This window comes from Chanodichthys erythropterus, chromosome 13, assembly GCF_024489055.1.
Source record: "Chanodichthys erythropterus isolate Z2021 chromosome 13, ASM2448905v1, whole genome shotgun sequence".
In the NCBI taxonomy this organism is placed as follows: domain Eukaryota; kingdom Metazoa; phylum Chordata; class Actinopteri; order Cypriniformes; family Xenocyprididae; genus Chanodichthys; species Chanodichthys erythropterus.
Window position 1 is genome coordinate 39,940,353 of NC_090233.1, and position 26,188 is coordinate 39,966,540.

Below are 26,188 nucleotides of genomic sequence, written 5' to 3' on the forward strand. Positions count from 1 at the left end.
TTGCAATTTCATTAAGCGTTCAGTCCTACTAATCCAAAATCGGTCAAATTCTGTGACATTCTGTATTCGCGTTATACTGTAAAATCCATTTATATGACTAGATTCCGTGATTCCGTACACATTTTCCACACTGTGGAAATCATAGGGACCTAAATTTATTAAGCCCACTTTAAGAACCCCTGGACTAAACCACAGAGGCATGTATCACACCTTTTGGGATGGGTACCCCTGGCATGGAGAACTTACCGAGTTAACGATGCCTTTGAGAGCTTGAAAGCCTCCTTTGACTGGGAACACTTGCTCCTTGGTATCAGCCACATCGGCGAGCTGTTGGCAGGCAAATAGAAAGATAATAATAACAGGGCTGATAGCCAAGCAAGAAAAAAAAATGTGCTGACATTTCCTCTCCTTTAACTCAGTTTGTCATCATTACAGAAACAGGAAAAGAGCAGCAGTCCTGCAATTACAGGCCACTTTGCAAAACCCCGAGCATTTTAAGTGTTAATTGCACATGGATTCTGTGCATACATGTAGTATACACACTAGGAATGCCAATATTACCTGTTCTTCATCAAAGTCCTTTACGCCAACACAGTACACACGAGCTCCATACTTCCTTGCAATATCAGCCTATATACACAACATACAGTCATAAAAATGTAATTCTTTGTTACCATGAAAGTATAAAAATATGTTACATGTAGCCACCAGCTCACCTCATCCTTAGTGAGTTGATGGATATATTTTTCAAGCTTTCCATCAGTCAAGGCCACAATAATACTAGAGGACTTTTTTATCTGTTCTTTCATTTGTTCATGAGCCTGGAAAGAAGGAAGTGTTATAATGTTGTGTCAATAGAAATGTATCTATTTTCTCAAAAACTACATTGATAAAAATGCACAGTATATATAAATATATATAATTTGATGATCATTGTAATAAAGACTTACACAGAACTCATTTTGAGCCCAGATTCAGGACACCGAACGTGGTGTGTTTATTTAGAAAGATGTAATTATGCCTTATCATGGTCATGAGGGGAACCAAAAAGTTTACCATTTTATTTTGTTTATTCTAGTACAAGACTAAAGTACAGGAAATACATTCAGTCAAGCAGACTTTAGTGTTGAGTGTTTCATACACTTCTGTGTCCTCCTCACAACATAAAAAATCTTTTGTGTTTTTTATAAATTCTTTTTAAAAATGCACATTCCATTCCACTGTTCATGTAAAGTAAAATAAATAAATAAATATTACCAGTTTGATTCCTTCATGCATGTAGGTTTCTCCTGCTGGTCTGACCTCACTTAAAATCCTCAAGCCATTATTAATTTTTCCCCTGATAGTGAAAAGCAAGGAAAATTCTGATCAGTGTAAGTGAGCCATTGAACCCAATCTACATATGATGGAAACCTTTACACCATAAATATTTACTCATTTTTAATGTACTATACAACACAAACGCATGGTGTGTTACTAGCTTTCTTACACTATAGGGACTGTAAATACTTTATGCAAGCATGAATCCATACCTGTCTCCAGTGAGCGGTAACACAATCTCTGCTCTTGATGAAAACACTATGAAGGACACTCGCATATTTGGACTGGAATGAAAAAAATATGGGAAAAATGGAAAAAACGTTGTGGATGAGTGACAAATGGAAAATCAAGTACAGCTGCAAATTCTAGTTATACACATCTCCTTTTTTTTTACCACAGCAAAAAAAAAAGCTCTTCAGAAGTGACTAATACTTCTTACATTATACTTTAATAATAATACTAAATACAAGCATTGGTGCAAATGATGCTGTCAGAGAAATCCTGTGATGTTGAAAGTCTTGCCATCCTCATGCAATCATGCCATTCCTCACGCAATCATCAGAGTTGGTTTATGAGAATGATAGCCAATGTGACTAGCTAATAAAAGCTTGTGACTTGGAAAAAAACCCTTCTGCTTGGACCAAGGAAGTGATTAATTGATATACAGACAGGAAACAGGTTGCCATGAGTGATTCATGCAGACATCCTGTTGGTGATTATATTTATACCTGTCACTTCCTATATTTATTCCTCCTACCTTTCGCAATACGAATAGGACAAACATACAACAACACAACTTTTCTGGAAAACACTGATGCAATAAAGATGTGCATTTGGATGTCAAGTTCAAATAGTGCAACAGTGACATTACCGGTACAGTATGTTTCTTTGTTCATGCTATCCAGTATTACTTATAGTACCACTAAAGAATTTCATTTTTCATGAAGTTTAAGTTTTTCATATAACATTTATTTTATTTCAGTTTTACTCAATGCTTTTAGTTTTAACAATAACAACACTAATTCTGTCATGCATTTACAAAACTGCTGGTTTACAAAAACCAGGGAATTTATGTCTTAGTGATATTGGAACAGCATTTTCTTTTTCTCAGAGAGAACTGACACATAATTTGACAACAAATATATAGCTGATTATGACAAGTACATTTCAATGAAGCAGTTGGTCTTTTTCACAACCTTCTGTCACGAAAGCTGATACAGCAGAGGAACATGTTGGGTTCCTCTACACATTTGGAGTCAGGTCTCAGGACTAAGCATAAGGAGAGGTGCTGCTTTTTCTCACTCAGAATGACATCCAATCCACAACCATCCCCCACATGAGATACTCAGGGAGAACATCCAAATGTGTTCAAGCAGCCAAATTTTGGTAACCAAAATCAAATGTAGAACAGGCAGGGGGACTGAATATTTCACAAGCTAAAAGAGTGATAAATACACCAATGAATTGCCAAATGGTATATTACAATACCCTGCGTGAATGAATAATTGTCCTGAAAAGGAAATGACCTTGAATGTTCCTGAAGATATAAAGACGTGTTGTAATCTACTTGTGTCATCTTTTGGTCTGGTCCCTTATTACACCATAAAACAACACACGAACCCTTCACACAGCTCTTCAAGATAATTCCTAAAATATACAGTATATTCATACAGCAGGTCCATTCAATGCTTAAAAAAGGACCTTATAAGAGCCAGTGCAGACCACATGGCACAACAGAAGACCATCAAAGTCTATGGCAGACTGCACTGGTCTTCCTGCACTCATGACTTAAAGTACATTGGCTGCGTCTTCTCCTTTCATGTGTGAGGGATAAGTGTGCTGTTGGATGGTTGCAGTGCAAATGGCCATTCTCACAGCCCAGAAGACTGAGCCTCTTTGCCACCCACTCCCACCTGCTCCCTTTGCTATTTTCTCAAGCAGACTGCTTTCTTCTGGCTAGGTCGCTACCGTCTGTACTGGCACATACATTGAGTCAACGTTACATAAGTTCACATTCATCTGGCGATTTTTTTTTTATACGTTTTGTTTTTTCCCCCCGAATGTAGGGCCATCTAGGAACCGGATGTGTAGCTGCTGAGTAGCCAAGTTAGCTTTGATTCAAGTTGTTATGGATGACTGCCTTTGATGTGGTGGATTGGGAGTTACATTTAGAACCATTATTGTACAGCTGACTTGTTTGGTAGCATAAAATACACAAACTCAACATTAATCAAAAATAGAAAAAAACCCAAGGATATTTACCTCACAAATCTCTCTGTAAGATTTTTGACGAAGTCATAGATCTGACCCCAGTCGGTTGAAACACTTCCAGATCTGTAACGAAGCACATAAAAAACAATGTCAGCACTAAAAAGAACCAAACTCCAAAAAAAAAAAAAGCTTGAGGCAATTATACATAAACCTTTAAGTCAATGTCTTCATGTGGTTATTGTAAGAGTTGTGCTCTTGATTACACTGTGGCAAAGAGGCTGAGTCAGCTACACTTCAGTGTTAACGCTTTCTCAGAAAAATGATGGGAGTCATATACAACACACAACAAACTGAGTCAAGACACTTCATTACAACTGCTGACCACTTCAATTCCCAGCAGCACTCAGTCCTGAAAACATTACATCATTCCAACGCCAAACATAAAACTATTGGTCAAAGGCTAATGTCAATGCTGATATAGGTGCTTTAGAAACATTTCTTATTATTAACATTGTTGAAAACGGTTGTGCTGCTTAATATTTGTGCAACATTTGGATGAATAGAAAGTACAAAAATTAATATACTTTAATCAATGTAATTCATCCTTGCTAAACAGAAGCAAAAAAAAAATAATAAAAATCTTACTGACCCCCAAGCTTTTGAATGGTAGTGTAATTTCAAAATAGAAATTGTTAAGTGTCTATTGACAAGGATGTTGGTAGATAATGGAACTGGCACATGTTAACTGGCCAAGAGAACTTGGTTATTAACCATCGCTGATAGCCTCAAAAATGGTCAAATAACAGCCTGGGCAGAGTTTCCCAAAAGCATCGTAAGCTTAAGTTGATCGTAGCTCCATTGAAACCAATGGAGCTACGATCAACTTAGGCTTATGATGCTTTTGGGAAACGCTACCCAGGCTGATGAGTACAACAAACAATTTTTACATTTTAAGACATTTAGCAGGAGGTTACTATATTATGTTAACTCCCAAGCAAATGGATGCATGGGTAACAATGAACACACAACTTTTGCCAAGCTAGGACTCAAAAGCCAGAGCTATCAATAAATGCATCAAACGGAGCCATCAATAAATGCATAGCCAGTATGCAACTGTAGATATACTGAAACTGAGACGATTTCATAATGATATTGATTATTATTGAGAAATCTGTACATCTCACAATCTCAAAAATCCATGAATCAGTTCAAGTGGAAGTGGACTTCTGCAACATTAACCTCAATGCAATGCAGTGTCTTTAATGAGAAAAGTGTGTAAAATGTGCCCTTGATGTAATAGCTACAAGGTAATTGAACTAATAATTATAGTGCACTGCATGTGCTGAGAACATAAAACACAAGCGATAGGTAATTAGAAAATCATTTTTTATGCATTGTCTTCTTCCTTGTCTCAAGCCAAGGTCAGAGACTCTAGATAAGCTTTAGTGGGACCATCAGAGAACATCAAACCACAACTAATATAAGGAACGATCTGGAGGCGTGATGGGAAGTTTCATTCCAGCGACAGACACTCAAGGCCGGATCTGCTGGTCTTGACCGGACATTATGCCTGGCTAGTTCTGTGCTGCTCTCAGTGCTTTGAAAAGAGCATATCTGCACCATCATCCTGTGGACTGCACTGGGGCCAACAACTATTCTCAAAGGGGTGTAATTTAATATGAAACATTACAGATACAGATGACAGGCAGACAGAGAGACAGAGAAAGAGAGAGATAGTCATCTTGAACTTGCATCCATCTATTAGAAGACATTAGATAGTCTTCTTGAACTAGTGTGCATCTATTACATATACAAAAAGACATATGTAAATAGTGTAAAACACAAAAAAGTCTTTATTCCAGCCAAGTGTTTTGCTGTGTGGCCCCTGGATGATGCTGGTCGCCAGTATTGTCTGACTGACACACATGTAAAATCAGGTCAAACTGTGGAATAGCTGACACCGACAGTTTTTGGACCTTATTCACACCTTTAACTACAAACGAGGCTATAATGTATTGTGTAAACAATACACAACCCAATTAACAATAACTCTATGCGTATACATAGATGATATATTTTGTCTTGAGGACTTTCAGAGCAACATTTAAATTTCCAAGTACTTACCGGTCTAAAACAAAGTAAAGGTCGTAGGCTCCGTGACAAGAAGGGCTTTCAGCTTTAAAAGATGAAAAACATAAACAGAAGAAAAGCGTCGCCGTGGTTGCCACGGTCCAGAGAGTTTCCTTTGTCATGATGAGTTATGCATCCGCGGGATAAAAATCATAAGAATGGTCCTATAACCGACTTGAATGGCGTTTTCTTATATGAAGTGACATAAAATCGATGTCAGTTTCAAAACAACAGCGCTGTGTCCTCCGGTCTGGTGCAACATACTCCACTTTATAGCGTTGCAGAAAAGTTCAACTTCTTCCTGTGAAACATAGCAACGTCACTACATCTGATTTCTTCACTTATCCGTTTTACGCCACACCTAAAACAAACTGGCTGGTGTCACTGCGACTAATGACAGGAAAAAAGGCAGACTAATTGTTTGAAAAGTTGCTTGCGAGTTCGGGTAACGTTAGTTCACCTAGTTTATGGTGCGCATGTGCGTCCGCCCAGATGTTCAACAGCGTTGAGGTCAAAATGCCGTTTGGCTCGAGCGCACACACCCAAGTGATCCTCAAACAGGATGTATATTTGAACAGAACTATAAAAGCTAGACTGCTTTCTTTTCTGTGGGATACTGATTGCATTTAGTAGGGACGCTCTGTTTTACAGTGATTGCATTTTGATTGCAGACAGTAAACAGACAAGCACTGTGTAACTCCTGTATGTGGCAAGATATGGCCTTGAGTCATGTTTTGTGTGATCTGCGTGAGGAATTTTTTATGTGTGTTAAATGAGCCCTGATGGCAATACATTCACTCCAAATTTGTTAAATTATCAAGAGAGATTGAGCTTGAAGAAACGAAGCAGAGATAAGCTAATTTATATAAACCATATATGTCACTTCCTGTTTTATGACAATCTATATGATTTTGCTTCACAACATGATCTGTGGCTTTATATCTAGGCTATATATAAAAATATGTTTCCTTGTGTAAAAAAAAAAAAAAAAAAAAAAATGTCATTGTTGTCTATAACTGTATTTCTGTTATTAACTTGGTATTAACTATTATTAATATAACTTTGCTCAGGGGCATGTTTAGGTATTGGGGGCCCTAAGCAAATCTCCTGGAGGGGGCCCCGCGATCACGTTCAGGAGAGGGGGTCTAGTTTTTTGTATTGAGTATTCTTTGATTTTTCCCTCCCACTCACCCGTCCCAGAGTGACACCCCATAAGCACCACCACACTCACTAATGCATATAGTATGCATCTGATCTAGGCTACATGTAATGAGGCTTGTCAGTATGTCACAATATCATCATGTTTGGACTTTGTTTTCTGTTTTGCACCATTTCCTGCCAGGCTGTCATCATAGGGATTAGTTGGTACTACATTAATATTGAAGGTTAAAATGAACTGATTTGTATACAAACTTTAATTACACTTAAGGACATTTTTATAATAATACAGTTATAATAAGCCTACTAACTTTAAAATGATTTCTTCTCCAATTCGTTTTTTGAAATATAAACATTTAAATGGTGGCTGTCAACTTGATGGATTTATTCAAACATGCATTATTAAAGAACATTAAAAAATATTATTAATATGTAATATCGTGCATATATTTAGCTAAATGCTCTTCTCTAGAGTTAATTTTTTTAGCTGACTAATGAGTTTAAGGTCACTGAATATGTTTGTTCTGAGGTAAATGTGACGTTATGTTTGTTTGTTTATTACAAGCTGTTTTATTAACGTCTTTCCACGCTTAAAACACCGATTGAGTGATTACACAAGACATGATACGGATTTCGGTAAATTGTACTGTATCGTTTAACATACCTTTAAATATTCATTAAAGGTGCCCTAGATTGTTTTTTTACAAGATGTAATATAAGTCCTATGTGTCCCCTGAATGTGTCTGTGAAGTTTCAGCTCAAAATACCCCATAGATTTTTTTTATTAATTTTTTTAACTGCCTATTTTGGGGCATCATTAACTATGCACTGATTTTTTCAGCACGGCCCCTTTAAGAGATGCGCTCCCTCTGCCCCACGAGCTCTCGACTATACATTGCATAAACAAAGTTCACACAGCTAATATAACCCTCAAATGGATCTTTACAAGATGTTCGTCATGCATGCTTTGAATTATGTGAGTAAAGTATTTATTTAGATGGTTACGTTTGATTCTGTGTGAGTTTGAGGCTATGCTCTGTGGCTAACGTCTAATTCTACACTGTTGGAGAGATTTATAAAGAATGAAGTTGTGTTTATGAATTATACAGACTGCACGTGTTTAAAAATGAAAATAGCAACGACTCTCGTCTCCGTGAATACAGTAAGAAACGATGGTAACTTTAACCACATTTAACAGTATTAGCAACATGCTAATGAAACATTTAGAAAGACAATTTACAAATATCACTAAAAATATCATTCTATCATGGATCATGTCAGTTATTATTGCTCCATCTGCCATTTTTCGCTGTTGTTCTTGCTTGCTTACCTTGTCTGTGCACAGATCCAGACGTAAATACTGCCTTTCCTTGTCTAATGCGTCGAATCGGCTGGCATTATGCAAATATTGGGGTCATACATATTAATGATCCCGACTGTTACGTAACAGTCGGTGTTATGTTGAGATCCGCATATTTTCCGGAAGTCTTTTAAACAAATGAGATTTACATAAGAAGGAGGAAACAATGGAGTTTGAAACTCACTGTATGTCTTTTCCATGTACTGAACTCTTGTTATTTAACTATGCCGAGGTAAATTCAAATTCTGATTCTAGGGCACCTTTAATGTTTATTTCGCGCTGTAACTGGTATTAAAACGGAGGAGAGGATCAGTTCACGTGCACTTCAGGCTGCTGCTTCTTTTGAAACGAGGTGCTACAGCGAGAAGAGAAGTCACGGGGGCCCACCAGGCTCGCGGGGGCCCACCAAGCCCGCGCGGCCCCAAGCAACTTCGTGTTTTGCGTGGTGGGTAAACACGCTACTGACTTTGCTATGGTGTTTGATTCAGAAAGTCTCCAGGTCAGAAAGCTTTTTTAGCAAGGAGAGGTGTTTCTTCTTCTTCTTCTTCTTCTTCTTGTTATAATAATTATAGTAATAATAATAATTCTTTAGATTATCTATTTATATATTCCTCATTTGCAAATTGCTTTGAATGAAAGCGTCGGCTAAGTCAATAAATGTTATAATAATATTAATATTATTAAAAATAATAAGCCTCTGGGAATATTTATTTGGAGGTCTGTTAGCAGTGTCTGCTTTTCTACTGCACCACCATGACAAGACACAACTGTTTAAGTTTCATTCACTTTTGCCATAATTACCAACATACCAATGTAGCATTTATTTTTATTTTTTTTGCATTTACTTTGATTACAACTTTTGAAAACAAATGTAATTTAATGATGGAGTTATGCAAAGTTATGCAAAAATATATAATATCATGCTTTGAGTTGCAGAAACCATCATAAACTACCATGAATTTTTAATAAGGCAGTGAATCAAACACAGTCAAATCTTCCTAATTAACTTGAATTATATCAATAATTGTTATATATCCAGATGATGGATCTGAAGTGGTATGGTAGTGTAAACACTCTTTGTGTTTTACATGCTTGATTATGGTGATGTACTGAAAATTTCATCGGAATGTTGGAAGTTCTATTCCGTTGGTTTGTCATGGACATATTAGTGGTAAGAATAATTGGAAATGACAGGGAAAACAATTCAACTAATTGTGAAATGCACTGAGGTGTTGAAACTCATTATCAGAGGAGTCCATAACAAAAAACAAAAAAAAACACAAAGGTATCCATCATTTCAGGCAATATTTCTTCTCCTGTAAAACAGTAAACAACAGCCAAAAACAAAGGTATATACTGTAGATTCACACATGCATGCAAAGAAACATCTTTTTGGTATCAAACCCCCTGATTCTTTGCTATGTGCAGGATGGATCTGTGAACATATTAATATTTATTAATAATGTTAATGTAATTTTAAATGTTTACACAGTTAAGTGTATAGTGCAGAGTATTGCAATATGATCATAAGTTCAAATAATTCATAATCAGGATGATAAGGTGTTTTCAATAACTAGGTATTAGGGGCAAATTTATCTTGTTATTTTATTTGATAAACTTGGCCCGTACTGCATGGGACAAATCTTTAAATCTATAATTACTTCATATCAAATTTGTTTTGACAGCACATAAGTTGAACAGATCACCAGGAAGTCCCAGTGCACCCCATGGCCAGATCATCCCAGAAATGGGATATCCTGTTGGGTATGCTGCAGACAGACCTCCATCAGTGTCATTCGTCCCGTCAGTACCTCAGATTATCTGTGAGGCTAACACTCAGTTAAGTCTGACCTGCATGTCTCCTCTCATCTATTCACTGCACCCTGAAAAGGGGGATGAATTGTGGCTGAATGGAGTTAATTGTTGCCATGGTTGGGCCTGTCATCTTAATGAGAGGATTCTGCAGAGTGCCTGCTCGTCCTTCCTCTTCTACGTGGAGCAGGCGTCCGTGAACGTGCCCAAGTAGGACTGAACAGGGGAAAATCAAAGCAGACAGGGCTGGGTTCATGAGGATTGACCTGTAAAAAGGACTCAATCAGAGCAGGTAAAAGATGTCGGAAGAGGAGAGCGCTTGGACGTGCGTGGCAAGAGTGAGATACTACTACACATCCTGATCCGGCTATTGCATTTTCTCTGTTAAATTGCAGTGTAAAAAGAAATTATTTATATAATATGGTTTTAGTTGTTTCTGGGAAAAAAAGCTGCCTGTTTGATTTGTATTGGCCTGCTCCTGTGTCAGTATCACACATATTTGTTGTGCTGCATCGGTTGTTCTAAACCGGCATTCTGACGTAGAGCCTGGCAGCGCTGCACTGTGCCTACAATTTTAATGCACAAAAAATATTTGCGTCGCTTCCGAAAATTAAGGTTGAACCACTGCAGTCACGTGGACTATTTTAACAATGTCTTTAGTATCTTTCTGTGCCTTGAAATGTGCAATGACATTACTGCCTATGTGTGGTTCAGACACATCTCGGATTTCATCAAATTATCTTAATTTGTGTTCCGAAGATGAACGAAGGTCTTATGGGTTTGGTATGACATGAGGGTAAGTAATTAATGGTTTAGTTCACTCAAAAATGAAAATTCTGTCATTAATTACTCACCCTCATGTCATTCTACACCTGCAAGACCTTCGTTCATCTTCGGAACACAAATTAAGATATTTTTTGATCAAATCCGATGGCTCAGTGAGGCCTCAATTGACAGCAAGTTAATTTGCACTTTCAATGCCCAGAAAGCTAGGCATATTTAAAACAGTTCATGTGACTACAGTGGTTCAACCTTAAAGGTGCCCTAGAATTAAAAATTGAATTTATATTGGCATAGTTAAATAACAAGAGTTCAGTACATGGAAATGACATACAGTAAGTCTCAAACTCCATTGTTTCCGCCTTCTTATATAAATCTCATTTGTTTAAAAGACCTCCGAAGAACAGGCGAATCTCAACATAACACCGACTGTTACATAACAGTCGGGGTGTACGCCCCCAATATTTGCATATGCCAGCTCGTGTTCAAAGCATTAGACAAGGGCAGGACATCTGGATGTGCACAGCTGAATCATCAGACTAGGTAAGCAAGCAAGAACAACAGTGAAAAATGGCAGATGGAGCAATAATAACTGACATGATCCATGATAACATGATATTTTTAGTGATATTTGTAAATTGTCTTTCTAAATGTTTCGTTAGCATGTTGCTAATGTACTGTTAAATGTGGTTTAAGTTACCATTGTTTCTTATTGTATCCACGGAGACAAGAGCCATCGTTATTTTCATTATTAAACACAATTGCAGTCTGTATAATTCATAAACACAACTTCATTCTTTATAAGTGTGGCATTAGCCGTTACCACGGAGCACAGCCTCAAATTCATTCAGAATCAAATATAAACATCCAAATAAATACTATACTCACATGATCCAACGCATGCATGCAGCATGCATGACGAACACTTTGTAAAGATCCATTTTGAGGATTATATTAGCAGTGTAAACTTTGTTTATGCGCTGTTTAAGGCAAGCACGAGCTCCGTGGGCGGAGCGTGTGACCATTTAAAGGGGCCGCAACATGAATCGGCGCATTTCTAATTATGCCCCAAAATAGGCAGTTAAAAAAATGAATAAAAAAAAATCTATGGGGTATTTTGAGCTGAAACTTCACAGACACATTCAGGGGACACCTTAGACTTATATTACATCTTGTTAAAAAAAAAACTTTCGTTGGCACCTTTAATGTAATGAAGCGGCGAGAATACATTTTGTGCACCAAAAAAAAGACTTTTTTTTCAATGGTTCACCACTGGGGGGTGATGATCTCTGTGAACCCATAAATCAAGTAGGTTTTACCTGATCTCTGATTAGTTTTATACATTTGTAGACATTTTAATTAGACAGCCTATAATTAAAAAGAATAATAGTAGTTAATCCCCTGTTTAGCTGAGCCATCCATGGAACAAACAAAAAAACTGATAAAAGAAGACACTCGATATTCAATGTTATTATATGATTTATAGATTTTACTTTCAATAAAACATTTGCAATGGGTTTGTAAAAGGTGTTTATTTGCATGAGTTTTTATAGCAAAACACTGTTCTGACCAGGATTCAAACCCAATCGAGAACACTCCAGTCCCCCACACACTTCCTTGTTTGGTGAACCATTGAAATTTCAAAATGTTTCGAAACACTTATGAAGTAACAAAGCCTCGTTTACTGAAATCACATGACTTTAGCAGTTTGATATATGCTCCGAACCACTGATTCGAAAAGATTTGTAAAGCTTCGAAGCTTCATGAAGCAGTGTTTTGAAATTGCCCATCACAAGAAATTGTTGAATAAAGTTGTTATTTTTTTTTTTTTTTGGCGCACAAAAAGTATTCTGGTCGCTTCGTAACATTAAGGTTGAACCACTGTAGTCACATGAACAGTTTTAAATATGTCTTTTAGCTTTCTGGGCATCTAAAAGTGCAAATTAAATTGCTATCAATGGAGGCCTCACTGAGCCATCGGATTTTATCAAAAAATATCTTAATTTGTGTTCCGAAGATGAACAAATGTCTTATGGGTGTGGAACGACATGAGGGTGAGTAATTAATGCCAGAAATTTAATTTTTGGGTGAACTACCCTTTAAGGTTTGTGCCTATACAGAAATTGATTTTCACAAACAAACCCTGCAAATATTCCCAAAAACTAGCCTCATCTCTTCTTTATAAACATTTATAAAATAATTTGGTGAACCATACCAGCACCAGATCTGTCACCTCTCTGCCCAGTGAACAGCAGTTGAAAGGAGTCAGAGAACAAGCAAATTAAAATCTGTCTCTCAGCACAATTTGAATATGTCATTTCCTCTCTCTTTGTTTACTCTCTTGACAAGCAGCCTGTGCTGGCAGCTTTGTCCATCAAATGACACCTGCTTCTCCTGATTGTTTGTTCAATTTCCTGTCCAGAGCTCTGTAGATAAATGTCAGTGTTCTACTCCAGCTATCTTTACTTTTTCCATCTCCATCACATCACAAAAAGTCTCCTAGGCACTAGTGCATAAACAACAGCAATAAACACACCACAAAAATTGCACTCATACACTGCGTTCCAAATTATTATGCAAGTGACATATCAGTAAGATTTCAGTAGAATAAACATTTAGATTTTAGTTTTTCTAAGAAAATGTTTTTTTTTTTTATGTCTTTTATGTCTTTTTAGATAACTGATATTTTTAGATAACTGGTCAATCTCAGACAAAATAATTTGCCAGGTCTATGGAAACCCTACTTAGAGGTTGTTCCACATTATTAAACAAGTCACAGTTCTCATGAAATATGGGGAGGCAGAAAGATCTTTCTGAAGATGAAAAGCATGAAATGGTGTAATGATGTGCAAAAGTGTGCACATCATTGTGTGCTCTAAATCACTCTAAATCTTATGATAATTTGATAATCTCCATTTAGTTTCACAAAATATTAGTTGTTTTCATGCCTTTTGCACAACATTGAACCATATCATGCTTTTCATCTTCAGAAAGATCTTTCTTCCTCTCCATATTGCATGAGAACTGTGACTTGCTTAAACAACCTCTAAGTAGAGTTTCCATAGACCTAAGTAGACCTGGCAAATTATTTTGGCTGAGATTGATACCAGTTATCTAAAAATAAACAAACATACATTTTCTTAGAAAAACTAAAATCTGAATGTTTATTCTACTGAAATCTTACTGATATGTCACTTGCATAATAATTTGGAATGCGGTGTACACAAACAAGGTGCAGGCTATTTTTTTTTACCTCCTTATTTTCCTTCACAAGGCACTTGTAAAAAATATAGCCTGCATGATTAAATATGTAACACTATATTCTTAGGCAGATGTGGATGCCCAATCAATAAACAATAAATACAATTAATAAGACAGCATCAGTCACTCTAATAAGTCATTTGAAGTGGGGTTACAAAATGTGTAAAATGGAATTCTCACAGTCATAAATGTTGTAAATTTTACGGTAAGTAAATGTTGCAATACATTAAAAAAATCCCTTTGAGGAATTACACTTGGGAAGAAATAAGTTCATGACTCACTAGCTGACGTAATACAAAAGAAATTTGTATTTGTATTCTTACACAGTACATGCTCCAGTTACATTTGCCCTGGGCACTTTACCGCATTCTGAAATGTATAGCGCTGTCATGTGAGTGCATATACAGCAATGTACTGGTTCTTGCTTTCAGTTCAACTGATTAATCAAGCATTTTGGTACACTGTGAGACACTTTTATCACTAATTCAACTCAATTAATTTGTGAGTTGTATAGGGGATCTGAACTTCTATATAAAAATACACATACACAAACACTGCAAAATGATGCAACCAAAGATTCCCTTAACAGTAGCACAAACTGGAAAAGAAATTCCTCCTTTAAATGCAATTACTTAGGTGGTCACACATGAGTTCACATGTTGGGGAAATATCTCCTTAATAAATATGACAAGCTTGCCACCACACATCTCCTCTGAACTCCTTGAGGTTTCTACTGCAATGTGACAAAGTCTTCAGACAGCAAGGGCCTGCGCGAGTTCCTCTCCCTGTCAGCTTGCCTTGACAGCTGCCATTTTCAGTGGCCCAGCGTTGCTCCCACCGCCCGCACAATCACGCTCTGCGTTTGTTATTTTTTTCTATCTCACCCTTCTCAGGAGTGCAGAACAGAGATTACAACAGCCAGAAAAACAGCAGCGTCACTTTCGATTAGTGGAAAGTCGAAAGAGAGTTTCTAAAAGCCGCATCTAACTTTATGACATGGTTGAGAAGGTACATTTTTTGTTGTGCATGTTGAGACCTCCCAGTCAGATCACAGGGAAGGCCTTCTTTATCCTCATTTTAAGCTCATCTCTCTGAAGATTTGTACATGAAAACACTGAAAGCATTTTTTTCTTTTGCTTTACGCTTATGGATATTAGGAAATAAAGACAGACAAACAAAATGTTCTGCTTTCATTAAGCACACCAAGACAACCTGAGTGATTCTGAACCAGCATGAGCAACTCATCACCTGCCATTATGGCTCGATGTGAGGCTCTCTCATTCTCTCATTCATTGGAGAGAGCTGTCTGCCATGTCAGTGCACATCGCAGATGATTATATCAGTCATTTCAGCCAAGCAGAACACAAATGGCCAAAACAAGTGAGAGGCAGTCGCAGCTGCAATGGTCACTGCTCTAGCACATCCTTCTATGTGGAGTCTGGACTGACACCCAGTGCTGCACATTTTCAGACAGATGGACTTGCACACCTTTTTGTTTTCCCTTTTTTTGAGATGCCAATGAGATACTGGATATATTTGTATGCACAAACAACCTAGTGTGCTCCATCAGTACACCAGGAATGCATCAAAACACAAACAATTGTTGCCTTGCCAGATGTGCATTGAACTGTACAGTTTTTTTAAGCATTAACTATGTATGCAATGTATTATATAATGCTTTAGTTAAACAAAATTGTCAACATAAATATTTCAGTAACTGGCTTTATTTTAGGGATGCACCAGTATTAAAATTCTGGCTGAAAATGCGTCTGTAAGATGCATCTGTCACCAAGGTTGCGTTTATTTGATAAAAAGAAGAAGAAGAAGAAGAAGAAGAAAGAAGTAAGGTAAAGATAAAACAGTAATGTGAAATATTATTACAATTTAAATGACCTATCTTCTATTTTAACATATTTTTAAATCAATTTAAAGTTCAAGCTCAAATGTGCTGTGTCACCAATGAGGTTTATTCTCGTTTGAGCTTCCTAAAATATTAATTTAATTCTAAAAGTAGCCTCATCATGATCATAAGCATCATCATTCATTTCATCAAGAAGGTGCTTGAGATCGCCGGGCTTGGTATGTGCTATTTGCAGTGCGTTTTTGTATTTGTTTGTGTTGTGAACTTTTCAGTGTGTTTTTGTATTTGTTTGTGTTGTGAACTTTTTCAGCGTGTTTTTGTATTTGTTTGTGTTGTGAACTTTTTCAGAGCGTTTTTGTATTTCTTTGTGTTGTGAACTTTTTCAGTGCGTTTTTGTATGTGCTTGTGTTATGAACGTTTTCAGCGTGTTTTTGTATTTGTTTGTGTTGTGAACTTTTCAGCGTGTTTTTGTATTTGTTTGTGTTGTGAACTTTTTCAGAGCGTTTTTGTATTTCTTTGTGTTGTGAACTTTTTCAGTGCGTTTTTGTATGTGCTTGTGTTATGAACGTTTTCAGCGTGTTTTTGTATTTGTTTGTGTTGTGAACTTTTTCAGTGCGTTTTTGTATTTGGTTGTGTAGTGAACTTTTTCAGTGCGTTTATGTATTTGTTTGTGTTGTAAACTTTTTCAGAGCGTTTTTGTATTTGTTTGTGTTGTGAACTTTTTCAGAGCGTTTTTGTATTTGTTTGTGTTGTAAACTTTTTCAGTGCGCTTTTGTATTTGTTTGTGTTGTGAACTTTTTCAGAGCGTTTTTGTATTTGTTTGTGTTGTGAACTTTTTCAGTGCGTTTTTGTATTTGGTTGTGTTGTGAACTTTTTCAGCGCGTTTATGTATTTGTTTGTGTTGTGAACTTTTTCAGTGCGTTTTCGTATTTGTGTTGTGAACTTTTCAGTGCGTTTTTGTATTTGGTTGTGTTGTGAACTTTTTCAGCGCGTTTATGTATTTGGTTGTGTTGTGAACTTTTTCAGCGCGTTTATGTATTTGTTTGTGTTGTGAACTTTTTCAGTGCGTTTTCGTATTTGTGTTGTGAACTTTTCAGTGCGTTTTTGTATTTGGTTGTGTTGTGAACTTTTTCAGCGCGTTTATGTATTTGGTTGTGTTGTGAACTTTTTCAGCGCGTTTATGTATTTGTTTGTGTTGTGAACTTTTTCAGTGCGTTTTCGTATTTGTTTGTGTTGTGAACTTTTTCAGAGCGTTTTTGTATTTGTTTGTGTTGTGAACTTTTCAGTGCGTTTTTGTATTTGTTTGTGTTGTGAACTTTTTCAGCGTGTTTTTGTATTTGTTTGTGTTGTGAACTTTTTCAGCGCGTTTTTGTATTTGTTTGTGTTGTGAACTTTTTCAGCGCGTTTTTGTATTTGTTTGTGTTGTGAACTTTTTCAGCGCGTTTTTGTATTTGTTTGTGTTGTGAACCTTTTCAGTGCGTTTTTGTATTTGTTTGTGTTGTGAACTTTTTCAGTGCGCTTTTGTATTTGTTTGTGTTGTGAACTTTTTCAGCGTGTTTTTGTATTTGTTTGTGTTGTGAACTTTTTCAGCGTGTTTTTGTATTTGTTTGTGTTGTGAACTTTTTCAGCGTGTTTTTGTATTTGTTTGTGTTGTGAACTTTTTCAGCGTGTTTTTGTATTTGTTTGTGTTGTGAACTTTTTCAGAGCGTTTTTGTATTTGTTTGTGTTATGAACGTTTTCAGCGTGTTTTTGTATTTGTTTGTGTTGTGAACTTTTTCAGTGCGCTTTTGTATTTGTTTGTGTTGTGAACTTTTTCAGCGTGTTTTTGTATTTGTTTGTGAACTTTTTCAGCGTGTTTTTGTATTTGTTTGTGTTGTGAACTTTTTCAGCGTGTTTTTGTATTTGTTTGTGTTGTGAACTTTTTCAGCGTGTTTTTGTATTTGTTTGTGTTGTGAACTTTTCAGCGTGTTTTTGTATTTGTTTGTGTTGTGAACTTTTTCAGAGCGTTTTTGTATTTGTTTGTGTTGTGAACTTTTTCAGTGCGTTTTTGTATGTGCTTGTGTTATGAACGTTTTCAGCGTGTTTTTGTATTTGTTTGTGTTGTGAACTTTTTCAGTGCGTTTTTGTATTTGGTTGTGTTGTAAACTTTTTCAGAGCGTTTTTGTATTTGTTTGTGTTGTGAACTTTTTCAGAGCGTTTTTGTATTTGTTTGTGTTGTAAACTTTTTCAGTGCGCTTTTGTATTTGTTTGTGTTGTGAACTTTTTCAGAGCGTTTTTGTATTTGTTTGTGTTGTAAACTTTTTCAGTGCGTTTTTGTATTTGGTTGTGTTGTGAACTTTTTCAGCGCGTTTATGTATTTGTTTGTGTTGTGAACTTTTTCAGTGCGTTTTCGTATTTGTGTTGTGAACTTTTCAGTACGTTTTTGTATTTGGTTGTGTTGTGAACTTTTTCAGCGCGTTTATGTATTTGGTTGTGTTGTGAACTTTTTCAGCGCGTTTTCGTATTTGTTTGTGTTGTGAACTTTTCAGTGCGTTTTTGTATTTGCATGTGTTGTGAACTTTTTCAGAGCGTTTTTGTATTTGTTTGTGTTGTGAACTTTTCAGTGCGTTTTTGTATTTGTTTGTGTTCTGAACTTTTCAGTGCGTTTTTGTATTTGCATGTGTTGTGAACTTTTTCAGAGCGTTTTTGTATTTGTTTGTGTTGTGAACTTTTCAGTGCGTTTTTGTATTTGTTTGTGTTGTGAACTTTTTCAGTGTGTTTTTGTATTTGTTTGTGTTGTGAACTTTTTCAGAGCGTTTTTGTATTTGTTTGTGTTGTGAACTTTTAAGCGTGTTTTTGTATTTGTTTGTGTTGTGAACTTTTTCAGCGCGTTTATGTATTTGTTTGTGTTGTGAACTTTTTCAGTGCGTTTTCGTATTTGTGTTGTGAACTTTTCAGTGCGTTTTTGTATTTGGTTGTGTTGTGAACTTTTTCAGCGCGTTTATGTATTTGGTTGTGTTGTGAACTTTTTCAGTGCGTTTATGTATTTGTTTGTGTTGTAAACTTTTTCAGAGCGTTTTTGTATTTGTGTTGTGAACTTTTTCAGAGCGTTTTTGTATTTGTTTGTGTTGTAAACTTTTTCAGTGCGCTTTTGTATTTGTTTGTGTTGTGAACTTTTTCAGAGCGTTTTTGTATTTGTTTGTGTTGTGAACTTTTTCAGTGCGTTTTTGTATTTGGTTGTGTTGTGAACTTTTTCAGCGCGTTTATGTATTTGTTTGTGTTGTGAACTTTTTCAGTGCGTTTTCTTATTTGTGTTGTGAACTTTTCAGTGCGTTTTTGTATTTGGTTGTGTTGTGAACTTTTTCAGCGCGTTTATGTATTTGGTTGTGTTGTGAACTTTTTCAGCGCGTTTTTGTATTTGCATGTGTTGTGAACTTTTTCAGAGCGTTTTTGTATTTGTTTGTGTTGTGAACTTTTCAGTGCGTTTTTGTATTTGTTTGTGTTCTGAACTTTTCAGTGCGTTTTTGTATTTGCATGTGTTGTGAACTTTTTCAGAGCGTTTTTGTATTTGTTTGTGTTGTGAACTTTTCAGTGCGTTTTTGTATTTGTTTGTGTTGTGAACTTTTTCAGCGTGTTTTTGTATTTGTTTGTGTTGTGAACTTTTTCAGCGTGTTTTTGTATTTGTTTGTGTTGTGAACTTTTCAGCGTGTTTTTGTATTTGTTTGTGTTGTGAACTTTTTCAGAGCGTTTTTGTATTTGTTTGTGTTGTGAACTTTTTCAGTGCGTTTTTGTATGTGCTTGTGTTATGAACGTTTTCAGCGTGTTTTTGTATTTGTTTGTGTTGTGAACTTTTTCAGTGCGTTTTCGTATTTGTGTTGTGAACTTTTCAGTGCGTTTTTGTATTTGGTTGTGTTGTGAACTTTTTCAGCGCGTTTATGTATTTGGTTGTGTTGTGAACTTTTTCAGCGCGTTTTCGTATTTGTTTGTGTTGTGAACTTTTCAGTGCGTTTTTGTATTTGCATGTGTTGTGAACTTTTTCAGAGCGTTTTTGTATTTGTTTGTGTTGTGAACTTTTCAGTGCGTTTTTGTATTTGTTTGTGTTCTGAACTTTTCAGTGCGTTTTTGTATTTGCATGTGTTGTGAACTTTTTCAGAGCGTTTTTGTATTTGTTTGTGTTGTGAACTTTTCAGTGCGTTTTTGTATTTGTTTGTGTTGTGAACTTTTTCAGCGTGTTTTTGTATTTGTTTGTGTTGTGAACTTTTTCAGCGTGTTTTTGTATTTGTTTGTGTTGTGAACTTTTTCAGCGTGTTTTTGTATTTGTTTGTGTTGTGAACTTTTTCAGAGCGTTTTTGTATTTGTTTGTGTTGTGAACTTTTTCAGTGCGTTTTTGTATGTGCTTGTGTTATGAACGTTTTCAGCGTGTTTTTGTATTTGTTTGTGTTGTGAACTTTTTCAGTGCGCTTTTGTATTTGTTTGTGTTGTGAACTTTTTCAGCGTGTTTTTGTATTTGTTTGTGAACTTTTTCAGCGTGTTTTTGTATTTGTTTGTGTTGTGAACTTTTTCAGCGTGTTTTTGTATTTGTTTGTGTTGTGAACTTTTTCAGCGTGTTTTTGTATTTGTTTGTGTTGTGAACTTTTCAGCGTGTTTTTGTATTTGTTTGTGTTGTGAACTTTTTCAGAGCGTTTTTGTATTTGTTTGTGTTGTGAACTTTTTCAGTGCGTTTTTGTATGTGCTTGTGTTATGAACGTTTTCAGCGTGTTTTTGTATTTGTTTGTGTTGTGAACTTTTTCAGTGCGTTTTTGTATTTGGTTGTGTTGTGAACTTTTTCAGTGCGTTTATGTATTTGTTTGTGTTGTAAACTTTTTCAGAGCGTTTTTGTGTTTGTTTGTGTTGTAAACTTTTTCAGTGCGCTTTTGTATTTGTTTGTGTTGTGAACTTTTTCAGAGCGTTTTTGTATTTGTTTGTGTTGTGAACTTTTTCAGTGCGTTTTTGTATTTGGTTGTGTTGTGAACTTTTTCAGCGCGTTTATGTATTTGTTTGTGTTGTGAACTTTTTCAGTGCGTTTTCGTATTTGTGTTGTGAACTTTTCAGTGCGTTTTTGTATTTGGTTGTGTTGTGAACTTTTTCAGCGCGTTTATGTATTTGGTTGTGTTGTGAACTTTTTCAGCGCGTTTTCGTATTTGTTTGTGTTGTGAACTTTTCAGTGCGTTTTTGTATTTGCATGTGTTGTGAACTTTTTCAGAGCGTTTTTGTATTTGTTTGTGTTCTGAACTTTTCAGTGCGTTTTTGTATTTGCATGTGTTGTGAACTTTTTCAGAGCGTTTTTGTATTTGCATGTGTTGTGAACTTTTTCAGAGCGTTTTTGTATTTGTTTGTGTTGTGAACTTTTCAGTGCGTTTTTGTATTTGTTTGTGTTGTGAACTTTTTCAGTGTGTTTTTGTATTTGTTTGTGTTGTGAACTTTTTCAGAGCGTTTTTGTATTTGTTTGTGTTGTGAACTTTTTCAGAGCGTTTTTGTATTTGTTTGTGTTGTGAACTTTTTCAGTGCGTTTTTGTATGTGCTTGTGTTATGAACGTTTTCAGCGTGTTTTTGTATTTGTTTGTGTTGTGAACTTTTTCAGTGCGTTTTTGTATTTGGTTGTGTTGTGAACTTTTTCAGTGCGTTTATGTATTTGTTTGTGTTGTAAACTTTTTCAGAGCGTTTTTGTGTTTGTTTGTGTTGTAAACTTTTTCAGTGCGCTTTTGTATTTGTTTGTGTTGTGAACTTTTTCAGAGCGTTTTTGTATTTGTTTGTGTTGTGAACTTTTTCAGTGCGTTTTTGTATTTGGTTGTGTTGTGAACTTTTTCAGCGCGTTTATGTATTTGTTTGTGTTGTGAACTTTTTCAGTGCGTTTTCGTATTTGTGTTGTGAACTTTTCAGTGCGTTTTTGTATTTGGTTGTGTTGTGAACTTTTTCAGCGCGTTTATGTATTTGGTTGTGTTGTGAACTTTTTCAGCGCGTTTTCGTATTTGTTTGTGTTGTGAACTTTTCAGTGCGTTTTTGTATTTGCATGTGTTGTGAACTTTTTCAGAGCGTTTTTGTATTTGCATGTGTTGTGAACTTTTTCAGAGCGTTTTTGTATTTGCATGTGTTGTGAACTTTTTCAGAGCGTTTTTGTATTTGTTTGTGTTGTGAACTTTTCAGTGCGTTTTTGTATTTGTTTGTGTTGTGAACTTTTTCAGTGTGTTTTTGTATTTGTTTGTGTTGTGAACTTTTTCAGAGCGTTTTTGTATTTGTTTGTGTTGTGAACTTTTAAGCGTGTTTTTGTATTTGTTTGTGTTGTGAACTTTTTCAGTGCGCTTTTGTATTTGTTTGTGTTGTGAACTTTTTCAGAGCGTTTTTGTATTTGTTTGTGTTGTGAACTTTTAAGCGTGTTTTTGTATTTGTTTGTGTTGTGAACTTTTAAGCGTGTTTTTGTATTTGTTTGTGTTGTGAACTTTTTCAGCGCGTTTATGTATTTGTGTTGTGAACTTTTCAGTGCGTTTTTGTATTTGGTTGTGTTGTGAACTTTTTCAGCGCGTTTATGTATTTGGTTGTGTTGTGAACTTTTTCAGTGCGTTTATGTATTTGTTTGTGTTGTGAACTTTTTCAGTGCGTTTTCGTATTTGTGTTGTGAACTTTTCAGTGCGTTTTTGTATTTGGTTGTGTTGTGAACTTTTTCAGCGCGTTTTTGTATTTGTTTGTGTTGTGAACTTTTTCAGTGCGTTTTTGTATTTGGTTGTGTTGTGAACTTTTTCAGTGCGTTTATGTATTTGTTTGTGTTGTAAACTTTTTCAGAGCGTTTTTGTATTTGTTTGTGTTGTGAACTTTTTCAGAGCGTTTTTGTATTTGTTTGTGTTGTAAACTTTTTCAGTGCGCTTTTGTATTTGTTTGTGTTGTGAACTTTTTCAGAACGTTTTTGTATTTGTTTGTGTTGTGAACTTTTTCAGTGCGTTTTTGTATTTGGTTGTGTTGTGAACTTTTTCAGCGCGTTTATGTATTTGTTTGTGTTGTGAACTTTTTCAGTGCGTTTTCGTATTTGTGTTGTGAACTTTTCAGTGCGTTTTTGTATTTGGTTGTGTTGTGAACTTTTTCAGCGCGTTTATGTATTTGGTTGTGTTGTGAACTTTTTCAGCGCGTTTATGTATTTGTTTGTGTTGTGAACTTTTCAGTGCGTTTTTGTATTTGCATGTGTTGTGAACTTTTTCAGAGCGTTTTTGTATTTGTTTGTGTTGTGAACTTTTCAGTGCGTTTTTGTATTTGTTTGTGTTGTGAACTTTTTCAGTGCGTTTTTGTATTTGTTTGTGTTGTGAACTTTTTCAGCGCGTTTTTGTATTTGTTTGTGTTGTGAACTTTTTCAGCGCGTTTTTGTATTTGTTTGTGTTGTGAACCTTTTCAGTGCGTTTTTGTATTTGTTTGTGTTGTGAACTTTTTCAGTGCGCTTTTGTATTTGTTTGTGTTGTGAACTTTTTCAGTGCGTTTTTGTATGTGCTTGTGTTATGAACGTTTTCAGCGTGTTTTTGTATTTGTTTGTGTTGTGAACTTTTTCAGAGCGTTTTTGTATTTGTTTGTGTTGTGAACTTTTTCAGTGCGTTTTTGTATGTGCTTGTGTTATGAACGTTTTCAGCGTGTTTTTGTATTTGTTTGTGTTGTGAACTTTTTCAGTGCGTTTTTGTATTTGGTTGTGTTGTGAACTTTTTCAGTGCGTTTATGTATTTGTTTGTGTTGTAAACTTTTTCAGAGCGTTTTTGTATTTGTTTGTGTTGTGAACTTTTTCAGAGCGTTTTTGTATTTGTTTGTGTTGTAAACTTTTTCAGTGCGCTTTTGTATTTGTTTGTGTTGTGAACTTTTTCAGAACGTTTTTGTATTTGTTTGTGTTGTGAACTTTTTCAGTGCGTTTTTGTATTTGGTTGTGTTGTGAACTTTTTCAGCGCGTTTATGTATTTGTTTGTGTTGTGAACTTTTTCAGTGCGTTTTCGTATTTGTGTTGTGAACTTTTCAGTGCGTTTTTGTATTTGGTTGTGTTGTGAACTTTTTCAGCGCGTTTATGTATTTGGTTGTGTTGTGAACTTTTTCAGCGCGTTTATGTATTTGTTTGTGTTGTGAACTTTTTCAGTGCGTTTTCGTATTTGTTTGTGTTGTGAACTTTTCAGTGCGTTTTTGTATTTGCATGTGTTGTGAACTTTTTCAGAGCGTTTTTGTATTTGTTTGTGTTGTAAACTTTTTCAGTGCGTTTTCGTATTTGTTTGTGTTGTGAACTTTTTCAGTGCGTTTTCGTATTTGTTTGTGTTGTGAACTTTTCAGTGCGTTTTTGTATTTGCATGTGTTGTGAACTTTTTCAGTGCGTTTATGTATTTGTTTGTGTTGTAAACTTTTTCAGTGCGTTTTCGTATTTGTGTTGTGAACTTTTCAGTGCGTTTTTGTATTTGGTTGTGTTGTGAACTTTTTCAGCGCGTTTATGTATTTGGTTGTGTTGTGAACTTTTTCAGCGCGTTTATGTATTTGTTTGTGTTGTGAACTTTTTCAGTGCGTTTTCGTATTTGTTTGTGTTGTGAACTTTTCAGTGCGTTTTTGTATTTGCATGTGTTGTGAACTTTTTCAGAGCGTTTTTGTATTTGTTTGTGTTGTGAACTTTTCAGTGCGTTTTTGTATTTGTTTGTGTTGTGAACTTTTTCAGTGTGTTTTTGTATTTGTTTGTGTTGTGAACTTTTTCAGCGCGTTTTTGTATTTGTTTGTGTTGTGAACTTTTTCAGCGCGTTTTTGTATTTGTTTGTGTTGTGAACCTTTTCAGTGCGTTTTTGTATTTGTTTGTGTTGTGAACTTTTTCAGTGCGCTTTTGTATTTGTTTGTGTTGTGAACTTTTTCAGCGTGTTTTTGTATTTGTTTGTGTTGTGAACTTTTTCAGTGCGTTTTTGTATTTGTTTGTGTTGTGAACTTTTTCAGCGTGTTTTTGTATTTGTTTGTGTTGTGAACTTTTTCAGCGTGTTTTTGTATTTGTTTGTGTTGTGAACTTTTTCAGTGCGCTTTTGTATTTGTTTGTGTTGTGAACTTTTTCAGCGTGTTTTTGTATTTGTTTGTGTTGTGAACTTTTTCAGTGCGCTTTTGTATTTGTTTGTGTTGTGAACTTTTTCAGCGTGTTTTTGTATTTGTTTGTGTTGTGAACTTTTTCAGCGTGTTTTTGTATTTGTTTGTGTTGTGAACTTTTTCAGCGTGTTTTTGTATTTGTTTGTGTTGTGAACTTTTTCAGAGCGTTTTTGTATTTGTTTGTGTTGTGAACTTTTTCAGTGCGCTTTTGTATTTGTTTGTGTTGTGAACTTTTTCAGTGCGTTTTTGTATTTGTTTGTGTTGTGATCTTTTTCAGTGTGCTTTTGTATTTGTTTGTGTTGTGAACTTTTTCAGTGCGTTTTTGTATTTGTTTGTGTTGTGATCTTTTTCAGTGTGCTTTTGTATTTGTTTGTGTTGTGAACTTTTCAGCACGTTTTTGTATTTGCCTGTGTTGTTTTTTTACTGGTGTTTTTTTCTGTTTGCATGTGTTTTCTTCAGTTGCAGTGCGTTGAGCTCTCTTGGCCACTGTACATATTCCTATAGGAATTTTATATATTTTCTCTGACAACTTATAAACATACCGAATATTGCTTAAAACAAATTCATAAGTACAAAAGGGGTTTAAATAATAAATCAGCTCCATAGTGAATTCCAAGTGATCAAGGGCTTAGTGTGTTTCATTTCAACCTTATGCACGAGTTCCGCCAGTAGTGGGCGCTCGTGCAACGTAAGCGATGACTCACATGATGTGAGTCACATCCGAGTCCACGAGACAGAGGAAAGTTAGCGAGTGAAGGGTATCCACAAGTTTCCTACGCCCCATGAGGCCTTGCGTCAAACGTGGGAGCGTCTTCCGGTTCGAAGTAAACAAGCTGGACGTGACACTCATTCATTCAACAGTTGACAGTCATTCAAGATTTAACGATCCAAACTTGCGAACGTTTGTTTTTGTACTTAAAGATTTAAGATTCCGGTATCAATATTTCAACAAGTTTTACAATAAAAAAAGTTACAGTAATAGTAATGTATTAATTTATGTCAGGAGTGCACATCAATCATGCTAAATCTAACTGATATTTATATTGACATAAAAAGAAAACACAGACCTATTCAGTTGCGCATGCTTCCATTTATTTGCGATCACAAGAACGCAAAAAACAACTCCACTAAGGCTTTTAAATCCAAAGGCTTACACATTTAGAAATATATTGATAACATGCCCTATGTTTACGTCACTTTTCTGAGCATTTCTA

General features: G+C 35.6%; 1 protein-coding gene across 2 annotated transcripts in view; it reads right to left on the minus strand.

The window, feature by feature from the left end:
* antxr2a (ANTXR cell adhesion molecule 2a) overlaps positions 1–6,250 on the minus strand; it is a 58,219-nt gene extending 51,969 nt beyond the window's left edge. The window contains exons 1-7 of one of the 2 annotated variants that reach the window (XM_067407715.1): positions 5,656–6,245; positions 3,583–3,654; positions 1,533–1,604; positions 1,258–1,339; positions 717–821; positions 562–630; positions 247–327 (exon numbers count right to left, since the gene is read on the minus strand). In XM_067407715.1, coding sequence (XP_067263816.1) covers positions 247–327; positions 562–630; positions 717–821; positions 1,258–1,339; positions 1,533–1,604; positions 3,583–3,654; positions 5,656–5,783 — 609 coding nt within the window. In that variant the 5' untranslated portion in view covers positions 5,784–6,245. Of the gene's footprint in view, positions 1–246; positions 328–561; positions 631–716; positions 822–1,257; positions 1,340–1,532; positions 1,605–3,582; positions 3,655–5,655 lie in introns of both variants that reach the window. The other variant, XM_067407714.1, reaches the window with a different exon arrangement.
* Between the last annotated feature and the right edge of the window lie 19,938 nt (positions 6,251–26,188).